The sequence below is a fragment of the Canis aureus genome, chromosome 3 (assembly GCF_053574225.1).
Source record: "Canis aureus isolate CA01 chromosome 3, VMU_Caureus_v.1.0, whole genome shotgun sequence".
In the NCBI taxonomy this organism is placed as follows: domain Eukaryota; kingdom Metazoa; phylum Chordata; class Mammalia; order Carnivora; family Canidae; genus Canis; species Canis aureus.
The window spans coordinates 59,675,106-59,700,102 of NC_135613.1; the positions used below are offsets into that span (position 1 = coordinate 59,675,106).

Consider the following 24,997-nt stretch of genomic DNA (forward strand, 5'->3'; position numbering starts at 1 on the left):
CAGCCACTGTATCTGACACCCTCAGTGTCCTGACCTGGCACAAAGTTTAAAGGTCACGGAGATAGGCAGGCCAAACTGGGTTTAATTAAGGTGGTTTGCTTTGGGTGCATTTTTTTAGAGTAAAAATATGTCACTTGGCCTTAGCCAGCACTAGGAATCTGAATTATTTTTCTTACCTTTTTTGTCACTAGAAAGGTGTGTGAGAGAAATGGTCAAGGGAAACCAGCTATGACAATATAAACTTTTATTCAACTAAATTCTTGATCCAATATGTCTTCCCAAAACATATTGTACAATGAAACAGTTATTCTGCCTCAATGTACCTCACACCTATAAGGTTAAACACACCAGTGAAGCTCCAAGGGAACCAGGAGAGGCTGGTTGATAATGAAAGGGAATTGAACATTTTAAAAGAAATGACGGTCAGGTTAAATGACCTTAGAGTTATGAGTTCCAGCCCCATGAAGAGAGTATTTAAAAATAAAATCTTTAAAAAAAATAATAAATGACAGTCCTGCAACTACTAAAGGGAACTAGAGGGTATTGTGTTCAGTGAAATAAGTCAGAGAAAGATGTAACATACAATATCACTTATTGTGGAATCTAACAAACAAACAAAAAACCAGAAGCGGGTTCATAAATGCAGAGAAGAAATTGGTGGTTTCCAGAACGGAGTGGTGGTGGGGGGACGGGTGGAACAGGTGTCGGATGGAGGGGTACAGACCTCCAGTTAGGGAACGAGGCCCGGGATGAGCAGTACCGCCCAGGGGGCAGAGTGGTTTCTACTGTAATGGCGCTGCTGGGGGACAAATGGGTCCATGGTGCTCTAGGGAGCGGCCAGAGACTAGACCAAACAGCCAATGTCTGCTGGATGCTAGGCATAGTTTGAGTCCTGGGGACACTGTGAACAAAATGCAAAACCACTGTTTCTGAAAAACATATAGTCTACTGATAAAAATATAAAATACATAAAGTAATTATAAATTACGATTTTTCTAGGAAATAAATCAAAAAGTGCTTAGTCTGAGGGGTACCTGGCTGGCTCAGTCGGTGGAGCATGGGACTCTTGATTTTGGGATCACATGTTTGAGCCCCATGTGGGCATAGAGCTCACTTAAAAAATAAATAAATTTTTTTGAAAAAAGAGTGCTTAGTCTGAGAAGACGCCTCTGAGGCGGTAACATTTGAACTGAGACGTAAGCATATGAAGGTTTTCAGGAAAACAGCATGTGCACAGGGCCTGAGATGGGAGATGAGTTTCGTGTGTTCCAGGAGCTGCCAGACGTCACAATGGCGCAAGGGAGGCACGAAGGAACGGCAGGAGTTGAAGTTGGGGAAATGGCTCACACACATCTTATAAGTCAATGAAATGAGTTCAGACCATAATGGTCGTGCAACAGGGAACCACTCAAAGGCTTTATTTCATTTTTTTAAGATTTTATTTGTTTATGAAAGAGAGAGAGAGAGAGGCAGAGACACAGGCAGAGGGAGGAGAAGCAGGCCTCATGCAGGAAGCCCAATGTGGAACTCGATCCCGGGACTCTGGGATCACACCCTGAGCCAAAGGCAGATGCTCAACCGATGAGCCACCCAGGTGTCCTTCAAAGGCTTTAAAAGATGGAAAAAGCATTGTGGCTACCTTATAGTAGGTGGAGTGAGAAGATGAAGAAACTATCCCCATCTAGTGAGACAGGAGGGCAATTTGGGCATAGATGGCTTCTGTGAAGATGCAGCACGATGGGCTGAATTGTGTCCTCCCCAGAACTCATATGTTGAAGTACCTCAAAATGTGACTGCATTAGGAGATGAGGCCTTAAAGAGGTAATTACAGGAAGATGAGGTCCTATTGGTGGACCTTTATCCAGTCTGACCGATGTCCTGATAAGAGTAGGACAGAGACCCAGACAGAACCAGAGAGCTGCCATCTCCACGCTGAGGGAAACCTCAGGAGAAGCCAATGTTGCTGACACCTTGAGGTTGGACTTCTGACTTCCAGGGCTGTGGGAAAATTAATTTTGGTTATCACACTCTGTAATGCTTGGTTACGAGAAGTGTGGGTGAGTAGTCTGCAGAGGGAAGTGCATGTATTCCAGGTGGGTTTTAGGACCCGGAACCAACATTACTTAATCGATTGAGTTGAAGGCCGCAAATGCAGATTAGAGAAGTCAAGGATGATTCTCAGGTTCCAGGTTTTAGAACTTCCAGAACAAATCTCCTCAAAATGTTTATTATGAAATAAAAGGACAACAGTTGATTGAAGGTCTTGAAATCTGGAAAGAAAGATGAGAATTAAATGAAATGGTAAGGGGCTCAGTCATACAGACAACGACTCAATCTGGGGTCATGAGTTCAAGCCTCATGTTGAGTGTGGAGTTTACTTTAAAATAAATAGGGCAGCCTGGGTGGCTCAGCGGTTTAGCGCTGCCTTCAGTCCAGGTTATGATACTGGAGTCCCGGGATCGAGTTCCACGTCGGGCTTCCTGCATGGGGCCTGCGCCTGTCTCTGTGCCTCTTGTGAATAAATAAAATCTTTAAAAAATAAATAAATAAATAAATAAATAAATAAATAAATAAATAAATGTATTATGAAAGAAAAAGAAAGAAAAAAGAAAGAAAAAGAAAGAAAGAAAGAAAGAAAGAAAGAAAGAAAGAAAGAAAGAAAGAAAGAAAGAAAGAAAGAAAGAAAAGAAAAGAAAAGAAAAAAGAAAGGAATGGGATAAGTGGGGGCACCTGGCTGGCTCAGTCTGTAGGCGTGCAACTCTTGATCTCATGTTGTGAGTTCAAGCACATGTTGGGCAAAGAGCTTACTTAAAAAAGAAAGAAAGAAAAAGGGTAATATACGTGCAAGTGAAAACAACATAAATCTAAGTCGTTGATATTATCATGGTTATTGTTAGCATGCGATACGCTAGAGTTTCGAGTGGGAGAGCACCTAAGGGAAAGGGTGTAGATTCCAAACGATGGATGGGAGCAAGAAAGGCAGGCTGGGGCCTGGGAGAACAGCCTGGAACTAGCTGCGGGAATTGAGGTGTATGCTGAGTGGCGTCTGACGTCTCCGGGAAGTCAAAGGACTGGAGATATTTCTGCAAAGTTACACACGCATATGCAATCAACAGCCAAAGCCAGAAAGATGTAACTAAACACCTGCCATGTTCTAGACGGGCAGCAGCCTCACCTGAAGTAATTGTCTTTAAAACCTTGGGGTCAAGATCCATGCCTAGCACTATGCTTTGTACAGGAACCTAATAAATGTCGTAGGTAGGATAAATCATCTATTGTATTTTTTAAAAAAGATAGTAGTATGGTGGGATATGTCTGGACCAGGAAATGGAAAGTCTAGCTCTGTCCCTGAAGAGCTATATGCTTTGGCCCAGTGCTGCCCAACAGAACTTTCTGCAATACGGGGAATGTTCCAGATGTGTGCCATGTCGGCCCAAAGCTACTTGCCACATGTGCACCTATGAGTGCTGGAAGCATGGCTAGTGTGCTTGAGGAACTGTGTGTTCCAGGGAATAAGTGGTAAGTGGTTGGGGCCTCCATATGGGACGGTGCAGGTCTCTCATGACATCAGATTCTTGTGTAGAAGAGGAGACCTGGTTGGGCTAAGCCATCTCTGGCTTTTAGTTCAAAATGCTGCTACTCCAGTTCAACACAACAAATTCGTGCACACATTTTAAGAGTTCAGACTTTGACTTCCAAAAACAAAATATTTTTAAAGAATGTTAAGGGCAGCCCCGGTGGCGCAGCGGTTTAGCGCTGCCTGCAGCCCAGGGTGTGATCCTGAAGACCCGGATCGAGTCCCACATCAGGCTCCTTGCATGGAGCCTGCTTCTCCCTCTGCCTGTGTCTCTGCCTCTCTGTGTGTGTGTCTCTCATGAATAGATAAAATCTTTAAAAAAAATAATGTTAAATTTTACACTTTTAGGGATGCCTGGGTGGCTCAGTGGTGGAGTGTCTGCCTTCAGCTCAGGTTGTGATCCCAGGGTCCTGGGATCTAGTCTCACATTGGGCTCCCTGTGTGGAGCCTGCTTCTTTCTCTGCCTATGTCTCTGCCTCTCTCTGTGTGTCTCTCATGAATAAATAAATAAAATCTTAAAAAAACAAATGTTTACACTTTTACACCTAAAGTACATAAATATGTAAATATGTAAGTGATACAAAATAAGTATGTAAATAATGATCTTCAAATATGTTGATGATGTATAGATGATGTTTTGGACAGTGTAGCACATTTACCATATTGTGACATTACCTGGAGAGGACACAGGAGCCTGTCTGATGGTGAACAAGTTGATGAGAGAGACAAGACACCGAGTAAAGGTTGAGGAACTGGGATTGTTTTAAAAAAAGACAGAGGGAAGACTCACAAATTGTATTCAAGTGTACAAACAGCTATTAGAGATGGTGTCCAGATGTTCTCCATTTACCAAAATACTAGAAACTCCATGTTGATGGTGACTTAGATATGGAGGCACTTTCAGAGAGTTTGCATATCAAATTCTCAAAAGAAATTTAGTTTTTAATAGTTTTTAAAACATTTCTTGTGCACCTATCATGCTGAAAATATGCATAGTCGAAACAATAGTCATGGAATGTTAAAACTATAAGCAAATTGGAATCATCACTTAATGGATCTTTTAAGATAGGACTAAAAAAATAAGATAGGATTAATTATCAGCTTTCAGGTAAGATTCAAGACATCACTTTTTTGAGATCCTTTACAACATGATTTTTTCCAATTATCAAATGCATATTATATGCTAGATATTGATATTTATAGAAAAAATAATAAGATGAAGGGGATACTTATCTCTAAAATGATGAAGACATTTACTTGCATATTTGCAAAGCATACTTATTACTTATAGAATAAAAACAGAATGTAGAGTATAATATAGTGGTCCTCGAACATTAATATGAATGAGAACCTTGTTAGGTTTCATTAGAGGGCTTGTTAAAACCAATTGCTGGGCCCCCCTCCAGAGTCTCAGTAGGTCTGGTTTATGGCTTGAGGATTTACATGTCTTAACAAACTTTCAGTGATGCTGATGCTGCTGGTTTGAGGACCACACCTTGAGAACCATCGATAGGGAGTATAATATACTTAGTATTGTTAGAAGTCATCTTTCCATTTTTAGCATAACTTAGTAAAGCGTAGTAAATGATGAGCTCCGGTAGCTCCTCCACTCAAGCTGGGATGTGGACAATGCAGGCTCTGGAAAGGCTCTCCAGGGTGTCTGGGACATATCCCTCCGGGGTCTGCCCTGAGCTTGGAGGGCTTTGGACTCCAAAATTCTTCATGCCCAACTCTCAGGACTAACTTTAATTTCTCCCATGTGGATAAATTCAGCTAGGTTGTAGAATAAAAGAAATCTGATTTAAATGACTTTTCTTACATAGGCTCCACATGCCTGGTGTGGGACTCGAACTCAGGACCCTGACATAAGAAGTCACCTGCTCCATGCCTGAGCCTGCCAGGTGCCCCTAATCCTGGGATTCTTAATCCTCTTGATGCCATAATAAAAACTCATTCATACTTGTTATTTTGTGTACTCCTCATTAGCATCCTGTGAAATAGGCATTAATATGCCAATTCCTGCCCGGCCTGGCATGTCACTGGCTCTGCAAGATGGGCACAACCGTGTCCTTGGAGCTGCATCTGCTCCATGCCAGGTATAGTGGCAGCACCGGCAGAACCGGCAGTGAGACCCAGAGATAGAAGAGAAGCCCAAGCTCTGAGCACACAGGGTTGTTTTTCCTTAACAACTCCTCCTTTGGAATGAGAGAATCTGTGTCTTCACATTTTCAATCTGACTTCCCAGTGATCAACCCAGCTTTGTCCTTAACATTGTTTTTTAGATTTTATTTATCTGAGACAGCACACACAAATGGGGTGGGGGGAAGCAAAGGGGCAAGCTGATGCCCCACTGAGTGCAGACCCTGACGTGGGGTTGGATCCCAGGACCCCAAGGTCATGACCTGAGCTGAAGGCAGGTGCCTCACTGAGCAGCTCAGGTTAACGTTCAACATTGAGACCGTATCGCCCTTAACCACCGATTGGCCAACTTTTCTGTAATGACAGGGTTCCCACAGCCCTTTATCAGTCTGCGAGCACACATTTGTCAAGAACCCTTCTGAACTGCCTGAAATTAAACACAATATTTCCGGTGGAGAGTGGGAGCTCTGGAATCAGAAATGTAGATTCAGTCGCAGATCCCCTGACGAGCAGTACAACTTTGGGCAAGTTATTTAACTTCTCTCTGCATGTTTCTTCATCTACGAGAGGTTTTTTATTTAATTTTTAACTGAAAGGGGTATTATAAGGATTAAATGAGAAACCCCACATAAAGCACTGAGCACAGTGACTGGCATATTGTTAACTGTTACTTTGATTTCACCAAGAACATCTGAAAATCCAGGCCGTTCATTAGCATTCACTGCATGTTGTGAAGGCAGAGGATGGAGAGACATCTATACGGCCGGTGGACAGTGTTCAGAAAAGAGATCACGATGGCACGTTAGTTGCTTGAGACTTGAAGCCACAGCTCTACTCTGGGGCTCGGGGATCCCTCCGTGTGTCTATCAGCTCCCTCTTTCCTGTGTTTGCTGAGCACCTATGGTTAAGCGTTGCTGGCTGGAGGTGCAGAGGTAGGAGATGCTGGTGCAGAGGCCCCCAGAGAGGCTGGGCACATAGACACATGAGGACCAGCCATGGTCAGTGCCGTGATGGAGGCAGCATGCAGACTGTGGGAGTACCCAGAGAAGCCAGCCTCTCTGCCGGGAAGGTAGAGGCCAGCAAGAAGCAGAGAGCCAAGGGAGAGCAGGGAAAAGCAGGAAGAAGGGGATCCAGGCAGCAGGAGGAATGTCCTGGGTGGCCAAAGGGCAAGAAGGGAACCACAAGTGGTCCAGGGTGCTGGCAGGTGGAGTGGGGTGGGTGAGTGGTGAGACAGGGCCAGGGATGGAAGCAATGACTGCAGGCCTCAGGCCCATGTGCCCCACTAGTGGTCTGTGTGACCCATGAGGGCACTGCACAGTGACCACATGGACATGCTGCTGAGCTCACTGCAACGTCAGAGTGGACAACAGAAGTGGAACATTATCCTGAAGCTCGGCAAATGGCGAGGGGAAGTGAGGTGGAAGCGCAGCCAGGCCACAGGAGGACCACAATGCCACTTTCCAGGTGCTGGATTCAAGGACGTGGCTGTGGACAGATGGGATAAGTGCATGGCCGGAGTGAAGGAGGTGGGGGTGTCAAAGGGCAAAGGATCGAAAGGGGAAGAAGTAAAGAACTGGCCTGTGGGCTGCTCTTCCAAACCATGAGCCTGGGGAGGGACGTGCTTGTGAGGTGGCCACCTGTCTCTGTGGGTTCCGAGCAAGATGTTCAGGCCTTTTGTGCACGGTGGCATTCCTATGTCAGAAGATGTGACCTTCTGGAGTAGGGGACAGTGAATCCACATGAGGACAGTGTTAGCACCTGCAACAGCTGGCTGGCTCACAGGAACGAGAAGCCTACTGTGTGGCTTAGTGGGTAGAACGTGGGGCTCTTGGTCCTGGGGTCATGAGTCTAAGCCCCGCATTGGGTGTAGAGGTTACTTAAACATAAAATCTTTAAACAAAAAAGAGAGACGCTGACTGCGGATACAAGGAAACATGATCAGAGACCATAAATATGGAGTGGCACCGATCCTCCCACGGGCAAGATTCCCTGTCCTCCCTAGGAACATGGGTGTAGCCTAGTTCCAGGGGCAGGGAAAGGGTTGGACACTTCCTCTTTCTAAGCTGTTAGTCTATCTAGGCATGGTGAATACCAAGAGAGAGTGACAAAAACAGGGTACGTTTCCAATGTTTACATTTAGCAAATACTTTTAACGCAGTGATTACAGTCCAATATAACTGTACCCACAGGTATACCAGATGATTACGGAGCTTACCTTAAATATTGATTCCTACTGCACTAACGCAGATAGTGTCGCTGGGTAATAGGACAAAGTTTAGAGCTGTACAAAGAATGCCTCCTTGCAATCGTGAAGGTACACCTCTGGGATGATGGTATAACCTCACTTGCACAAAACGTCAAATCTTCGATTGAAACTTTTAATGAATGTGGGGCCTGGTCCCCTGTAAGCCTTAGGTATTGGAATGGAAAAGACAGACAACCCAATTCATCCAGTTTTACAGATGCAGTTGGAGGAAATACACAAGGCATGGTATTGAAGGCAGAGAGGATGATGACAGGTTGAAGCAGTGAGTTATGATTTTTTTTTAAAAGATTTTATTTATCTAAGAGAGAGCATAAGTGCACATGAGCAGGGAGAGAGAGAGAGAGAGAGAGAGAGAGAGAGAGAGAGAATCCCATGCAGACTCCCTGCTGAGCGTGGAGCAGGTGGGGCTGGACATTGCAACCCTGAGATCAGGACCTAAGCTGAAACCAAGAGTCAGTTGCTCAACCGAGTGCACCACCTGGGCACCCGGAGTTATGAATTCTAAGCCGAACTAGAAAGAAGTAGAAACAAAGGGAGTGATTGGCTGGTGGAAAAGTGAGAGATGAATGCCTGGTGAGGTGTGAGTAAGGAAACCAGGGAGCCAAATGGCCACTAGGAGAGTAGCCCAGCAGAGACTGGATGTGATGAGGATGGACACAGGTAGCTGGTGGCTCAGGTGAGAGGAGGCCCCACCATAGCGGAGTGCATGTCGTTGTGACAGTGGCGCTGAGAACACCGTCCAGAGAGAGACTGAAATAAGGGTGTTTGTAAGGAGAAGACTTGTGTCTCAAGGGGTCTTAAAGCGGCCACTGCTCCAGAAGCAGGGATGGGGAGAGAGGCGACAAAGTGTTGAGTACATGTTCTATCCTTTACTAACCTGTGGCCGAAATTGTATAGGTAAGAAACAGTAAATTACAAAATCTTGGGTGCTGCTACAGACATGCTTGTAGGACATGGAATCATCCAGTCTTCCAGTCCACTCAGAAAACTAATTTTATTCTGCATTGAATAACAGGTGTAACAATACTGAACAAAGCAAGGTCTGCTGTATCCTCAGCCCTGGAATGACAGCATTCCTCGTTCCTCGCAGTAAGATTCCACTCAAGTCCTGGGCTTTCCAGCACTTTGGTTCTTAAAAAGGTTTTTTTTTTTTTTTTTTTTCCCCAGTTGACATTTTTAATGCACACTTTTGGCCTGGCGGCTTTGTGTGGATGGACAATTGGACAAGAGAGGAAGGGACTGCCAGGAGGGTCCCCCAGGGGGTTTCTGCAAAGGAGAGGCTGTGTCACAACATGTGGCGGTCACAGACATGTATGCAGAACTCACTGTGAGCCCACAGCTGGGCTGAGTGCCCACCGGCTCACAGAAGGCCTCAACACATAAAGCAGGTGTTATTACCCCAACCTCAACACGAAAGAAATTAAAGAACAGCAAACCGGTAACATGCCCGACGTCTCACAACCAGTAAATGGTGGAGCTGGGACCTGAACTCACATTTCTGTAGTTCCAGACAAGTTTGTGGCTACATGGCCGGGACATTTGGGGCACGGGCTGCAGAGAAGCCCAGGTGGCAGTCAGGGCCTCAGGGACCCACAGAGCCTTCTGGAGGACAGTGGGGTGCAGGGCAGCGGGTTCCAGTCCTGCCTTAGCACTGGAGAGCCGGCAGCCTGTCCTGCAGGCCCTGCCCTGCCCTGCACATCGGCCCAGACCCCTGCTCCAAACCCTCCTGGGCCAGTCCTGGCTGGAGGAACAGATTATCGTCTTGCTCAGACTTCTTCTTGCTCAACCCTTATACATCTGCTTTCCTTGCATTGCAGGCAAATTCTTTAAAAAGCTGGATTTCTGGAGCATGGGCTAAGCTGCAGGCTTCACAGTCTGAGCAACTTTGCACAACAGGGAGGTTGACTGAACTTTCGGCACCGTATAGACGGACCAGCCACATGGCTCCGGAACCACACATCAAGAAAGCTACTTTTTAGAAAATATCGGAATGCACGCATTTAAGAGCAAATTTCCAGGAGCACCTGTGGTGGGGGGTCCTGGGGTGGAACCATGCGTGGGGCTCCCTGCTTCTCCCTCTGACCCTTTGCCCCAAGCTCGCTCGCGCTCGCACTCTCTTTCAAATAAAACCTTAAAAAATAAAAACCTTATTGCGTAGCTCCCGCGTGATTTGGGCTCCTAAGCACGGGTCGGGGAGCAGAGCCACGCGGGGGGGGGGGGGGGGGGGGGAGGGGAGGCAGGAGGCAGGGTCTCCGCGTTCAGCAGGGATTCCTTCCAGCAGCGGAGGAGCTCGGACTGTGACGAACTCCAGGGCAAAACAAAACCAAACCAAACCAAACCAAAGTTAAAGAGTTTTGCAAGCCGCCAGTTTTCCTCGTAGGGAGTCCCGGGGCGGCGAGGGCAGAGCTCGAGGTCCCCTTCCCCTCCCGCGCCGGGACGCAGGGGGTACCGCGCGGTCCCCGGCCGCCCCCACACCGCACCTGGACCCCCCCACGGTGGCTGCGCGCGCCGGCGGCCGGGTCACGTGCGGCGGGGGGCGGGGCGGGGCGGGGCGGGGCGGGCGTGGAGAGCGCAGGAATGCGGCGGCCCGCGGGGGAGCGCAGCCGGGGCGGGCGGGCGCGCGGAGGCAGGAAGGGCCGCGAGGGGGCGGGGCCGGCGCGCGGCTCGGGCGGGCGCTTCTCTCAACTTTAGTTTTGGCGTCGGCGGCGAGTTTGCGTCTCAGTCGGGCGCCGCCGCCGCCGCCGCCGCCGCCGCCGCCGCCGCCGCCGGAGAGAAAGGGAGGAAGGAAGGAAGTCCCGGAGGAAGCCGGGCAGCGGGGGAGGGAGCGGCCGCCCCGCCGCCCCGCGACCGTCGGGGAGCGCAGGGGCCGCGGAGCCGCCGGGGGCCGCGGGGCGGGCGGGCGGGCGGGGGCGGCTCTCGCACCCTCACTCACTCGCAGGCTCCCTCGCGCTCGCTCGCACCCCCCAGGCGGCCGAGCCCCCGAGCCCCGCAGCCCCGAGCCCCGCAGCCCGGCGCCATGGACCCCGGGCCCCCGCCGCCCGCCGCCCCGCCTCAGGCCCAGGGCCCGCCGTCCGCGCCGCCTCCCCCGGGCCAGGCCCCGCCGTCCGCTCCCGGGCCCCCCGCGCCTCCGGGGTCGCAGGCGGCGCCGCAGGCCCCCCCCGCCGGCCACCAGATCGTGCACGTCCGGGGGGACTCGGAGACTGACCTGGAGGCGCTCTTCAACGCCGTCATGAACCCCAAGACGGCCAACGTGCCGCAGACGGTGCCCATGCGGCTGCGGAAGCTGCCCGACTCCTTCTTCAAGCCGCCGGAGCCCAAGGCACACTCCCGCCAGGTACCGCCGTCGGGGGGCCGGGGCCGGGGGCCGGGGCCGGGGAGGCCGCGGCGGGGGAGGGGGCGGGGGAGGGGGCGGGGGAGGGCGAGCGGGGGGAGGGCGGCGCCGCCCCGAGTCCCGGGCCCAGATTGTTTTCCCTCAGAGTTGGCGGCGCGGCCGCGGCCTGGGGGGCGCACTGGCCCAGCTTCTTTCTTCTTTCTTTCTTCCTGGGGCCCCGGGACGACGGCGGGAGGTGGGGGTGGGGGTGGGGGTGGGGGTGGGGGAGGGGAGCGCGGGCGGGGGCGGGGGCGGCCGCCGTGGGCTCGCACAATGTGCGCGCGTCCGCGCCCCGCACCTCGGCCCGGCGCCGCCGCGGGGAGGGGAGGGGAGGGGCGGGGAGGGGCGGGGTGGGGGTGGGGCGGCCGGCGGCCGCGTGGGGCCGAGGCGGCCGCGGGGTGTCGGGGCGTCTCCGGGGTCGGGGTCGTTCGCTGCGGTACCGCGCGGACGAGGGCGGGGGGGGGGCCGCCGCGCCGTCTCCGCTCCGGTCCCCGCCCGGCTCCCCGGGGCTCGCAGCCGCCTCCCGCGGGCGGCGTCCAGGCTTTCCTGGAAGGCGCTGCGGGGTCCGCGTCGGGGTCCGCGTCGGGCGGCCGGGCCCGGGGGAGGGGGAGGGGGAGGGGGGCCTGGGGGCCCCTGCAGGGGTGCCGCGGGGAGGGCGTCCGGCGCGGGCAGCGGGCCCTGGTGGGCTGGGAGCTCGGGCCGGAACAGAGCAGTGGCCGGGGGTGGCCCCGAGGACCGCGCGTTCCCGCCCCGGGGTCGCCGTCCGCGGCGGTCGCTGTGCTCCGAGCCCGCCGCCCGCTGCGTGCCGTCTTTGGAAGGAACTTGCTTTGCGCTGAACCCGAGCGCAGGAACTTTGCCCGAAAGTTCATCGGTTTTCCAGACACGGCGGTGCGGTCAGTCCAGTCAGGCCGCAACTCCAGCGGGAGCGGCGATCGCCCCCTTACCGTTCCCTCCTGTCGTGTGCCCCCTGCTGCGGGGACCAGGGTGGGGGGAGTCCCCGGGCCTGCAGGGGGAGGAGGGGTGCGTGGGGGGGCAGGGGACACCTGAGGGAGGGGGCAGGGGGAGTCCCGCAGTCTATGTGGGAGAACCTGCCGAAGGAGGGGGGGGGCACCTCCTGAGGGGGGCCATGAGGGCAGGGGAGCCCTGGGCCTCCCGCAGTCGGTTGGGGTCAGTGACCCTCGATGCACCTGACACGGAGCAGCTAGGCCGCTCGTCACTTGCTGTGCTTGGAAACCACAGCACACGTAGGAGAGTGTGTATCTCATTTTGTGGCATCTATAAGCCAAGAAACAACCGCCTCTGTAAAGTCACAAAAAAAAAAAATTCTTCTAGTAACTAGCCTTGAGAAGTTGCGTCCAGTAGTTTATGGATTTACGCTCTATTCATAGTCTGTGGCTTCGTTTCTGATAAGTTTCTTGACTCAGGGTTGTGCATTTGTAAGTTTGACTTTATTCCTGCTGATTTCCTAATTCAAATTTATTCTGATTGGAAACTCAGCAGTGTGGCTGACTTTCAGGCACACATGCTTCCGCTGATGGCATCAGCCATTCTCTCCTTCCCCATATCAACCTAGGAAATTCTTATTTTAGCAATCAGACCCTAATTCCAATGAGAAACTTAAATAGCTGCTGGATTATGGCTAGGACGGATGTGGGGCATATAGGCTCTTGTCTACAAACTATTAGATATGAGTTTGTTTATCTTACAGATAACAAAACAGATTGCTTTGTTAGCCACTCTGGACTGGCACTGAGACCTTTGGGGTCTGGATGCAGACTTTTTTCTTTCGTTACAGTTGTAAATGTGTGTGAATATTCTTGTTGGAATATTCTTGTTGAACTGTGCAGATTTTTTATCATCTGTGGAGGAATGCATACTTGGGTTTTCATTAGGTGTCTTTTAAGAACATTTGATTTGAATCTGTCACACATTAAGAGTTGTGTACTCTGTGATGGCTTTATTGATGGCATTTGTCCATGGTGAGAAAAAATGGCAGTTATCATGTGTTTGGGGCTTGGTGGGAAAAGAGACGTTATGTACTAAAGACCTCGTTGAAAAAAGAGAACGCACAGTTACTTTATTCCTTGGGTATCACTGTTCCTGGAGTTGTGTGATACCCAGGACATTTTAGAACTCAGAAGAACATCCACATTGCCTTGGTCTTTCAGAAATCAGGTTTAGGGATGCGTGGTTGGCTCAATGGTTGAGTGTCTGCCTTTGGCTCAGGGTGTGATCCTGGAGACCCGGGATCAAGTCCCACATCGGGCTCCCTGCATGAAACCTGCTTCTCCCTCTGCCTGTGTCTCTGCCTCTCTCTGTGTCTCTCATGAATAAATAAATAAAAGAAATTTAAAAAAAATTAGGTTTTAAAATCCAGTGTACTGTAAGAATGTTCCATGTTCCATTCATTTTCTACTGTTTCCCTCTAAAATATATGGAAAGTGCACCTGATGTGTACCAGATAGAAAGTAACTTAGATGGACTGCTGATCTATAAAGTTACAAATGTTTGTGAAACTTAAAAACACATAAACCATTTAAAAACACACATCTATAAACCTGTATTCCTCTGTCAGATTTTAAATTTTGCCTTTGGTACTTAGATACTTGGTTTCAATGAAACCCTGTCAAAGAAATTTAAAGGGACCCTCTTGAAAAATAACTTAAGAAATTTTTGTTTGAATATCCCTAATAGGCCAGCACTGATGCAGGCACTGCGGGAGCCCTGACCCCACAGCATGTTCGAGCTCATTCCTCTCCAGCTTCCCTGCAGCTGGGAGCCGTGTCCCCGGGGACCCTGACACCCACTGGAGTCAGCTCCGGCCCCGCAGCTGCACCCAGTGCTCAGCACCTCCGCCAGTCCTCCTTTGAGATACCTGACGATGTACCTCTGCCTGCCGGCTGGGAGATGGCCAAGACCTCCTCTGGTCAGAGATACTTCTTGAAGTAAGTGACGGTCACAGTGAGAGGTCGTTTTCTAAAGAAAACAAATTTTGGAAAGCACAGTAAGGTGGTATCAGGATATAAAATGTCATTTGCTTTTTATGTTTCATGTTTATGTCAAGATTATGTTACATATATACACATAATATATGCGTATGTACGCAAGCAGAACTTTTTTTTTGTTGTTTTTTTGTTTTTTGTTTTTTTTTTTTCAGTTTAATATGACCTAATTATCTTTTTCAGCCTGGGTAATATTTTGAAAGCTTGATTGATTCTTGGTTCAGAGTCCTTTAATAATCTTTTGTGGCAATTTGGGTATTCTCATTTTGACTTTGTTCCGAGTCTATTAATTAGCTTAGTTTACAGCTGAAAAGAATACTATGAAAATTTTCAACTTGTGGGAATTAAAGGCAGGCATAGTCTTAGGAAACAGGTATGGTGCAACTTACATCTTTTTAAATGAATGTTTTATTTGTAGAGAAGAATGACAAAATAAGTAGACCTTCTTTTGGGAGTCAGATTTTACAGTATCTGGGATTGTCAGATGACAAACCTGTTAGCTACAGCTTGGCATGATTGGTTATTTTCCTTCCCAAAATATAAAGAGAAGTACAAGTTTTCACGTTTATACTATTGCTCTGTAGCAGACTTTGTTCAAGGTTCCAGGTCCTCAAAACAGAATTGTCCTCTGGGAAAACAGAAACAAGGCCATTGTGTTATTTATTTTTATGAGCCTTTTTTGTCTTTAACAAAATGGTAAATTTTCATAAAGGTCAAAATAGTATTTTATTACTTCTCAGTTTGAATTTGTAGGTAAGACCTAAGTATTTTTATCTTGCTTCTTTGGATTTAAGTATATGCAAAACTTTTTTTTTAAGTAATTATTATAGACTGAAGGTGATGTTTTTAAGAAGTTGCTTATTTCTTGTTGTTTAATCAGATTAACAAAGTGAAAAACAGTCCAAGTTTTTTGAGATCTGTCTTGACAATCTACTCCCAAGGCAAATGTAACATTTACTTATTCGATTAGATAATACAATTATTAATACTGTTGTTTTGTGTGGGTATTTTTTATCATTTGTCTTCCAGGGTAGCTTGTTTGTGATGTAGGGTAGGGTTTTCAGACAGGCTCGGTTAGGAGCAGAGCGGAGAAAAAAGTTTGGTTTTGAAAAGTTTCTATGTGTTTTGCCCCCTCTCCTGTAAGATTTTTCTGGTGTCCTGCTGTCCATTTCATAGGGTCAGGTTTCAAGCAGAACAATAAAGAGCCTGAGCTGGGAAGTATGCAGGAGTCTGGCAGACTCATCTGTGTGAGTGGGATCCTCTGTTGCAAGCAAACATCTAGAGTTGGTGAGGGAGCTAGCTGCTGCACGGGAGGGATGCATCCTGAGGGGAAGGAACAGAGACAGACTGGGTCCTTGGGAGGAAAAAGAAAGGCTGTCCTTTCCTGAACCTCTTCCTGCTGGGTCACATGCTGACCTGGGCAGATTTTAAATGCTCAATGGCCTGCTCACCTCCTCTCTTTGTCGATGCTGGAGCTAAATGTACTAGGTTGCAGGGCCGAGTTTGTGCCCTTGGTCTTCTGTATCTATAATAGTTGCTCCAGGGGACTCCCACCTATGTTTTCATTATTTTGAATGATCTTGTTATTTTGACCTGAAATAAACATTTTGTATGTCTATTTTAAAAAGTTTCCAGTGTTTTTTCCTTTAAGAAGAAATGTTTCTTTATGGTATTGTTAAAGGTGGGTTAACGAAGGGTCTGCATGTCTACACCACACCACCCTGAATATACCAGTTGAATGGGTTTGTAGGGAATGATAGGGGATATTACGTGGCCATGTGAACAGCGGTTATAGGGAGTGCAGAGAAGCTCACCTGCAAGAGAAAAAGGAGAGAAAACATGGTTCTTAACAAATGAAAAACAAAAAAAAATTTAAAAAACCAAAAACAAAACAGAATGATTGTTCTTCAAGATTTTTGATGGACTCCTAGAGAAATAAAATAATTTTCTCATATCAAACCTTTCAGAAATGCAAGGATTTTTCCTGAGAGGCAAAATCATGGATTAGTCAGTGCTTGTCAGGAATTCTAGACATTGCTTGTGGAAGCATTGGCTTGTGGAAGATGGGTACTGTGGGCTTATAAAATTTTTTATTCTCTATCAGCTTTATGAACAATGTATAATTTGGAGAAGTTACAAAAAGTTCCAGTGTAGTTGTTAGCTACTTTCCTGATGTTATGGGTTGTATAAATTGCCATAAACAACTTTTGTGTGTTGCACAGATAAATGGCTTATGATCACTGTCCTGACTGTGGGTCAGAGATGATGGTAAATAAACCTTCTTTTGGAGCCAAGTTGCTATTGTCCAAATTCATTTTTACCCTGGTTGTGCTGTTTTCAAGTCAGGCTGTGTTTGGGACCAATATTTGCATTCTTGTGTCTGAAGAGGAAGTTGCCATCAAGATGTAGAATGCAGATTTAAACTAGGTTCTTTTTTTTTTTTTTTTTAATTTTCTGATGTATATGCAAAGCTTTTAGTTCTTTTTTTTTAATACTTATTTATTCATTGGGGGGGTGGGGAGAGAGACAGAGACAGAGACAGAGATGCAGAGACACAGGCGGAGAGAGAAGCAGGCTCCATGCAGGGTGCCTGATGCGGGACTCCATCCCGGGACTCCAGGATCACCCTGGGCCAAAGGGAGGCGCTAAACCACTGAGCCACCCAGGGATCCTCTTAAACTAGGTTCTTATTTTGCACTCATTTCAACAGTGAAAAACTGTATCTTACTATATACATCTTTGTATTTTTAATTAATTTTTTATTTTTTTTTAAGATTGTATTCATTTATTCATGAGACACAGAGAGAGAGAGAGAGAGAGGCAGAGACACAGGCAGAGGGAGAAGCAGGCTCCATGCAGGGAGCCGGATGCGGGACTCGATCCCTGGACCCCAGGATCATGCCCTGGGCCGAAGGCAGGCGCCAAACCACTGAGCCACCCAGGGATCCCCATCTTTTAATTTTTTAAAATTATTTTTATATACATCTCTTTAGATAATTATTGGAAGTAACTTTTAAGTTATAAAGTATGTAGTATATTGAGGTTTATACTTGGCATGAAGAAGTCTGACTGAATGGTCCAAACATGTAAGGTGATGTCATTTGATTGAAAACTTAGAAATATTGATTTTGGAAACTAATTGTTGCCTTGTGACTACAGATGAATGACTTTTTGGAGTCAGTTGGCCCATCTTCTGGTTTCAGTGCAGTATAACTACTGACGGATTATAGGCAGGTAATCACTGCTATTTCTGGAGCCCTCTGTAGTTCAGTGAGATCTGGAGTAAAGACGTTTCCTTAGCCTGGCAGGTGCTAAGATGAAAGTACCGCAGTAGCTACATTTATCACCAACACATACTTGAGCTCTGGTGTGATTGTAGAGTTATTGAGAAAAGCACAGTCCGTATGTTGTTTGTAATATTTGTGCTAGTGAGTTTACTATTTTAAAACCAATTTCTTCAACATTGTGTGTTGAGCTTTTATTTTAAAGGAATTCTTCGCTGATTACTATGAGAATTATTGCCTTCTTCAGCCGTCTTATAGTTTTCCTGCAGGAAATAGTTCTTCAAGTAGGTGGTCAGCAACTTCCTATTTCTTTATAAGCTGCTGAACAACTTCCTGAATTAGTATTCTATAATATTTCTGGTTACAGGGAGTGTTTTTACTTCTCAGGTTTTATTTTATTGAATCTGGTACCTTGTAACTGGTAATGGTAATAGTTACAAAGAACTTTTTGTATATCATGTACCATATAGAATTACTATTTTGTTTAAGAAATATGATTCATTGATCTTAAAAGTTTGTAAATTTGCATTGTTGTAATAAATGTTTTTCTAATTTTTAAAGATGATTCTGTTTCATTTCTGTTGTCATTTTCTGAATACTTGGCCACAGTGCTTTTAGTTCTTGAAGAGTGAAGGTTTCTTGTGGCTGTGATTTGATTAAAAGTTAAATTGAGTTTCTTGGTCCACAGTTTAAAAAGGTATTTTTCCAGAGATTTTCAACATTGCGCAGCATAACTTAGCTGGTATTTCAACATTAGATGAACTTGCCTTGCAGATGTTACTGATCACTGTGACTGGTTTGCTTTTCTTTTTCTATTTTATTTCAGAAGTGAGTGTTCTGCCTTAATTAATACTACCTCAAAATGTTGATTAAAGATCATTAAATCATTTCTTACTGTGATTTGATGTATGCTTCTCCCAAACATTTGCCCAGTAAAATACTAAAAACACAGCATATGTTACCATCATAGAGATTAGATGTTTTGAAGAAGGAACAGCTTCATAAAGAGTAAGGCTGTCTGTTTTCTGATTTCTTGACAGGACAACTATAACCCAAATGATTTCTCATTGAAAATGAAAAGCTTGTAATATTGCCATTAAATGTTGATTAAGCTGTAAAAAAAAAATGTTCAAATTGCACTCAGAAAATGTTTACTTGTCTGAAGGGCAGGCTGGTGTGTGCCTGTTTGTCTTGCAGTAGAGAGGCCAGGTGGAGAGGGAAGATGAGGGTTCATCGCCCTCCCCCCCAAGTGCTTGCCTCTGTGCACTGGGTGGGTGGTCTGAGGAGAAATGGCCACAGAGCTACGTGATTTAGGCAGAAAAACTGGAGGCATTGTTAGTACAGGGGCAGAAGAAAAACCCTTTGGAGGTAGCGGATGTGACAAGAGTAAATGGAACATAGAGATTAACTTATTTCTTGAGGAGAATAACAAGCAATTTTAGTGTGAACGAAGATAGTTAACAGACTAGCTGTGAAATATAGCAAACTCTGAATTGGCTGCAAGGCGGTAGGCTCATTTTCTGTAAAAAAATAACATTCAAAAAATATTCTTCCCTAAAAGCCTTGTGCTATTAAGAAAAAAGCTAGGTAGCCTTTGAATAGTTGAAACTTAGGAAAACATGTTTTTGAAATCCTGAAATCAGTCCTCATTAGTAATGTAATGAGTTTTACTTGATAGAAAAATCATGTAAATTAGCATGCAAAAATAGTATTGCTAGCGTGAATCTGAGTTGCCTTTTACCTTAAGGATTTGAGGGAGAGGCACACTCTCAGCCAAACATTCTAGTTGTCAAAATACGTGCTGAAGTTTAGGCTCAGGGCAAATCAAAGTGAAGTCATTTTAAAGATTAGTTGTTAAGATTTAAGATCATTCATACTTAATTTGCCCCCTGCAGTAATAGCATAATTTAGCTATTAATTGTGACCTGAAAGTCTAATAAGAATTGAGTAGCATTGGTTAGGGGAGGTCTTCAGGAGCTGGTAGTTCTCTAGCTGTAGTGACTGAGTGATGCAGTTCTTACAGAGAGGACCTATCAGAACTGCAGGCCACAAAAGGGACATTGCTGTTTGTATGAAGAACTGTTTCATGGTTCTGGCTGCTCAGGTGCTACAGCACCAAGTTTCCTGGGGACACGTTCTGCTATGAGGGAAGCACTTCTGTTTGCAAACTGCTTGACATCTTCTAAAAGCAAACAGAAGGGGATCCCTGGATGGCCCAGCGGTTTAGTGTCTGTCTTTGGCCCAGGGCCTGATCCTGGAGTCCCGGGATCAAGTCCCACGTCAGGCTCCCTGCATGGAGCCTGCTTCTCCTTCTGCCTGTGTCTCTGCCTCTCTCTCTCTGTGTCTCTCATGAATAAATAAATAAATAAAATAATTTTTAAAAAATAAATTTAAAAACAAACGGAAGTTTAATCTAAATCACAATGGTCCTTTTTTTCTTCTTTCCTTTTAATATTTTAGACAAGAAAAAGTGGTCAGTTGTATCCTCATTTGGCTCTTAGCACCCAAAGAATCAAAACCTTTAATATATCAATTGATAAGATGTTGTTTCTCTGAACAATATGGAAAATGAACAGAATAAGGCAAATAAGGGGATCTATTAAAATACTGCTGTTTCCTTCCAGCAGGTATTTTCAGAACTTTATCTGTGGTTAGGGCGGTTACTTTGCTCTCTTCTTCACGGGTAGGGCTAGTCACTAGACTTACCAGATTCTTCAGCGGGGTCCTATTTGGGAGTGGGAGGGTACATTTTGTTAAAAGCTCTTTTCTTCCTCTGGCAATTGCTTACTTAACTTAATATGAGGAGGGTTTTTGTTTGTTTTTAAGGTAAGGTATTTATTTGACCAAGAAGTACATTTAGCGAGATGTGCTTTTTTGGTGTAGACTATTTGGTTTGGGGTTTAGAGTAATGATGGCTTTACTCAGAGTGCTACTATGTACTTTCACAAAATTGAATGTGGACCAGAAAGTTGTTTGAAATTCTTCCCACATACCTTGATGTGCCTGTAACATGGGGTGAATGTAGGTTTTTTTTTTTTTTTTACATTCATAAAACTTTGCTCTCTCTTCTTCCTTCTCCTTGTATCAGATTTTGTGAATTTTGTGAGATTTTTAAAAAAGATTTTATTTATTTATTTGACTCAGCCCACGCATGCGTGCATAAGCAGGGGAAGAGACAGAGGGAGAAGTAGGCACCCCGTGAACAGAGAGCCCCACTAGGGACTCAATCCCAAGACCCCGGGATCATGACCTGAGCTGCAGGCAGATGCCCAACTGACTGAGCCCCCCCAGATTCCCTAGATTTTGTGGATTTTTAGTAAGGATTTTAAGTAACCTGTTCATTAGAATTGGAAAATTGAGAAAGGGAGAGAGTGGAGGCAGGAGCACATAGATTCTGCTAAAGAGGGTTTAATGATTCTTGTTTTCATAGCCTCACATATATATGTATTCTGATACTTAATTTTAAGAGGAATAACTTACATAGAGTTAGAAAGTTCCTTAGTTCTGTGAGATTCGTAAAGAAACAAGGCACTTTGGGCCCACTTTCCTTCATCTCGGGCTTGCATTCTCCAGAGGCAAACACGTGGAACTCCTTTGAGACCTCCCTCCCCACATATTTTTTTTTTTAAGATTTTATTTATTTGTTCATGAGAGAGAAAGAGAGGCAGAGACGTGGGCAGAGGGAGAAGTGGGCTCCCCACAAGGAGCCCGATATGGGACTCAATCCCAGGACCCTGGGATCAAGACCTGAGCCAAAGGCAGATGCTCAACCGCTGAGCCACCCAGGCGTCCCTCCCTCCCCACGTACTTAACTCCTTATTGATAAACTGCTGCACTGCTGTTTCTTAAATTTTCTGCACCTTGTAAAATCCTTTTTTCCTTAATCCTTGCAGCATAATTTCTATAATTGTTTTGTTGAGTACTTTTCCAGTGTTGAGGCTCTTCCAGGCTTGCCTGAAACTGAGCTGTGTAATGTATATGACTTTCCGAACAGCTTTGGTATTTTCTAGGAATTGTTAATTGTCTTGTTTTTTATTAGTTTTTTTTTTTTTCCATTGGTATTTCTGTTGGTGTTTTGCCCCCTTGGAAACCACCCTGAATCCTTTGTGGTCGTGCTCTGAATTAGACTAGTTGCTTTAGCGCTGTCCTGCTGGGACCCCCCTTGTTCTTGTTCTCGTTCTTGTCCTGGCATGTCGTTGCATCACTCTTCTCTGTTGGGAACTCTCTTGACTATTTTTCTTGGTTTGCTCACTTGCTCAATTCCTGAAGGAGATGGCTCATCCTTCAGGAATTTACTGAGAGAAGGGGTGTGTAGTAGGTAACTGCATTGAAATCCTCTGTGTCTGAAAATATTTTTGTCTATTGACATTTGATGAGCAGGTAGGTTATAGAATTCAAGGCTAAGGTTATTTGCCTGTGGAGTTTGGAAGGCAGTGCTCCATTTTATTTTAGCTTCCAGTTTTCTCATTGAACACTTAAACCCATTTTGCCTTCTTTGGGCATTTTAGTATTTCTTTATCTTTATCTTTGGGGGAGGGGTCCTTAAATTTCACAAAATGCCTTGGTGTCTGACCTTTTTGTTACTTCATCGTAAAGATTTTGTGGCTTGGAAAGTGAGGTGCCCATAACAAGTCTGTGGTATAGTTACCCATCTTGTCCTTTGGTCTGCGAAAGATTTCTTCTATTTGTTCTTGGATAATTTCTTCCAGTCTGTTCTGTTTTCTTCTGGAATTCCTGCTCAGCAGAATAACTTTATCTTCTCTTTTTCTTCACTTATCTTTTTTGTTATGCCTTTTGGAAGATTCTTTTAATTTAAGCTCTTAATTTTTTTTTTCCCCAAAAGCTCTTCATCATTCTTAATTTCCAGGTACTCTTTTTCTGAGCTCATTATTCCTTTGTTCTTTTTAATTTTCTTTCTTTCTTTCTTTCTTTCTTTCTTTCTTTCTTTCTTTCTTTCTTTCTTTCTTTCTTTCTTTCTTTCTTTCGCCATTCTTATTTCATGGATATAGTGATAGACTGTCTCTCAGAGGATGTTATAGTGGGTGTGGTGTTGTTTTTTGTTTTTTTTCTGAGTATGGTTGACATAATGGGTGGTTGTTTCTTTTTTTTTTCTTTTTTTCTTTTTTTAAGATTTTATGTCTTTATTTGAGAGAGAGAACTTGTGCCCAAGCAGGGGGAAAGGTGCAGGGAGAAGCAGACTCCTCACTGAGCAGGGAGCCCAATGTGGGGCTCTAGCCCAGGATCCTGAGATCATGGCCTGAGCCGAAACCAAGAGTCAGACTCTCAACTGACCAAGCCATTCAGGTGCCCTTATAGTAAAATGCTTTTACTAGACAATGATGAACACAATTACATTTGTCCCCTTTAGTGACAGTTTTGCTAGTTTAAGTCTTCATGTGTTAGATTTTCCTAGAGGGAGAACTGCATACTTTGACAACAGGGTAGCTGGCATTGGGCATTGTATGCATTTTGTTCAGAAGGCTCAGATTCTGAAATAACGCCCAGGGACAGAAGCATGGGAGACCTCTTTCTATTCCTGTACTTGACCATGGAGATACTCCTGTTCGTACGTCATTTTCAAGTTCTTTGGTAAACATGACTGTAAGGTAAAATAGCCTTACAACATTATTTTGTGTCTTCTTCTGTGTGGTTTGCATCAGTGTAGTTGGTATTAGGATAATGAAAATATTTGTGCATATCTAAATTGATGAAGTATTATTGGTGTACTTATGTAGGTTAGCCCCCAGGGATATATAACTTGGTTTTATTTTAGTTTTGGTAGTTGCTTTCCCTGGCAAGTGCTCGTTGTTTAGGAGGCTATTGCAAATGTCATAAAATAACACAGAATACTTTCTACCTGTGATGCAACAATGGAGAGATAAGTAGTTAGAATTTCATGAAAACTGGGTTTAGTTTTAAATGGATTCACCAGTAGTAGTGACAGATGTGTTAAACTCTTCCATCACTGATGTCATTGAATTTCTCCAGATCGACTTTTTCAGGAACATCTTCCTCATTAGATAAAAAGCAGTTATATATGGAAATCTTCTGTGGAAGAAGAGGAAGAAAACCTTTTAAAAAACCCACATAAAATCACAGTGATCAATATAAAACCAGACCAAAGCACTCTGGTCATGAGAGAACAGTGTGAAATGTAACAAAAAAGTAAATAATTCTGGATTGTAAAAGGTATTAAAATGTATGGTGCAGAAGAATGGAACAGAATCAATATATCTTAGTTAAATATGTAGAGTAAGGAAGTATATTAAAAGTAGCCAAATGCTAAGGTTAGAAATGAGCTAAATAAATGGAGATTTCTGAGCCCTCCCTGGAACTAATCCTTACCAGTTATGGGGGTTACAGTTAAAATGTACTGAACCCTCCTGCATAACTTTTTTTTTTTCCTTAAAAAAAAAAGCCCTGTGGGGGGAGATTTGGCCAAAATACAGATGTTTCTGTTTTTCTCTACACATGTTCAGACTGATACAGGTTATGTTTCTGAAATTGTGTACTTTGGATGGGCTCCAGATGATGTAATAGGATCGCTTTTAACCCCTCCCAGCTGGAGGGTGTGACTGGTATAAATCTCTTACGGTTGACAGTGGACAGTGATAAGTAAAATTAAGATCATTGTCCTCTCTTTGAAGACGAAGCGTGCCCTTTGTGCACCTGTGTATGAGTTTCCAGTTAATGTCCATCACGCTATAGGGAAGAATTTTCACGGCACGACTCATCCACTTCCCCAAACACAGGGAGAGTGTTCTCAGAAAAGATCCATTGGTTCTGGATGGTGTGTGTTGGGTCACTCGAATTGATGTGGGTGACTGTCTTTCTTCCTCCTCTTCTTGTTTTCTTTGATTCAGTAGATGTAGATGTAGGGGTTTCTTTGATTCAGTAGATCAAGAGGTCTCTTGACTTCATAAACACTCATGGGTTTATGGGTCCCACTCTTTAGAGTTGGGACCAAATTCATACATCAGTCATATGACATTCATAAGTCAGTCAGGACTGTATGGGTCTCAGGACTCCCGTTTCTTGCAAGTCATCTTGTTTGCCTTTTCGTTGCTGAGTCTGTCACTGGAGAACCTGCTGAGGCTCACTCAATATAAGGTCAGCATAAGGTCACTAAAGATAGGTGTGGCCCTCTTTGTTCTTGCTCTATTGACATGACATCCCTCGAACTGCTCATTTATTTCAGAGTCCATTGGTGGATGGGCAGCCTGATTAATGCCCGTATCCCTGCCTAATTACTGCTGCTGGTCAACTCCATCCTAAAAAGATGCTTAAGTATTTGCTTTTTGTATTCTGAGGTTAACTTTATAAGTTTGAGATTGTTCTTAAATTCAGACTAGGACTACT

The 24,997-nt window shown here is 45.3% G+C and overlaps 2 protein-coding genes across 23 annotated transcripts in view; one reads left to right on the forward strand and one right to left on the reverse strand.

The window, feature by feature from the left end:
• Positions 1–11,616, reverse strand: part of LOC144311141 (uncharacterized) — a 32,595-nt gene extending 20,979 nt beyond the window's left edge. For 4 of the 11 annotated variants that reach the window (XR_013376695.1, XR_013376693.1, XM_077893239.1 and 1 more), the window contains exon 1: positions 11,188–11,580. The gene's annotated coding sequence lies outside the window, so the exon portion shown is untranslated. Of the gene's footprint in view, positions 1–1,386; positions 2,271–4,252; positions 10,166–11,187 lie in introns of those variants that run through there. The other 7 variants (XR_013376692.1, XR_013376694.1, XR_013376696.1 and 4 more) reach the window with 7 other exon arrangements.
• The window catches only part of YAP1 (Yes1 associated transcriptional regulator), a 105,670-nt gene continuing 91,656 nt past the window's right edge, over positions 10,984–24,997 (forward strand). For all 12 annotated transcript variants that reach the window (XM_077893221.1, XM_077893225.1, XM_077893223.1 and 9 more), the window contains exons 1-2: positions 10,984–11,316; positions 14,047–14,297. In XM_077893221.1, the coding sequence (XP_077749347.1) occupies positions 10,999–11,316; positions 14,047–14,297 (569 nt within the window). In that variant the 5' untranslated portion in view covers positions 10,984–10,998. The remainder of the gene's footprint in view (positions 11,317–14,046; positions 14,298–24,997) is intronic.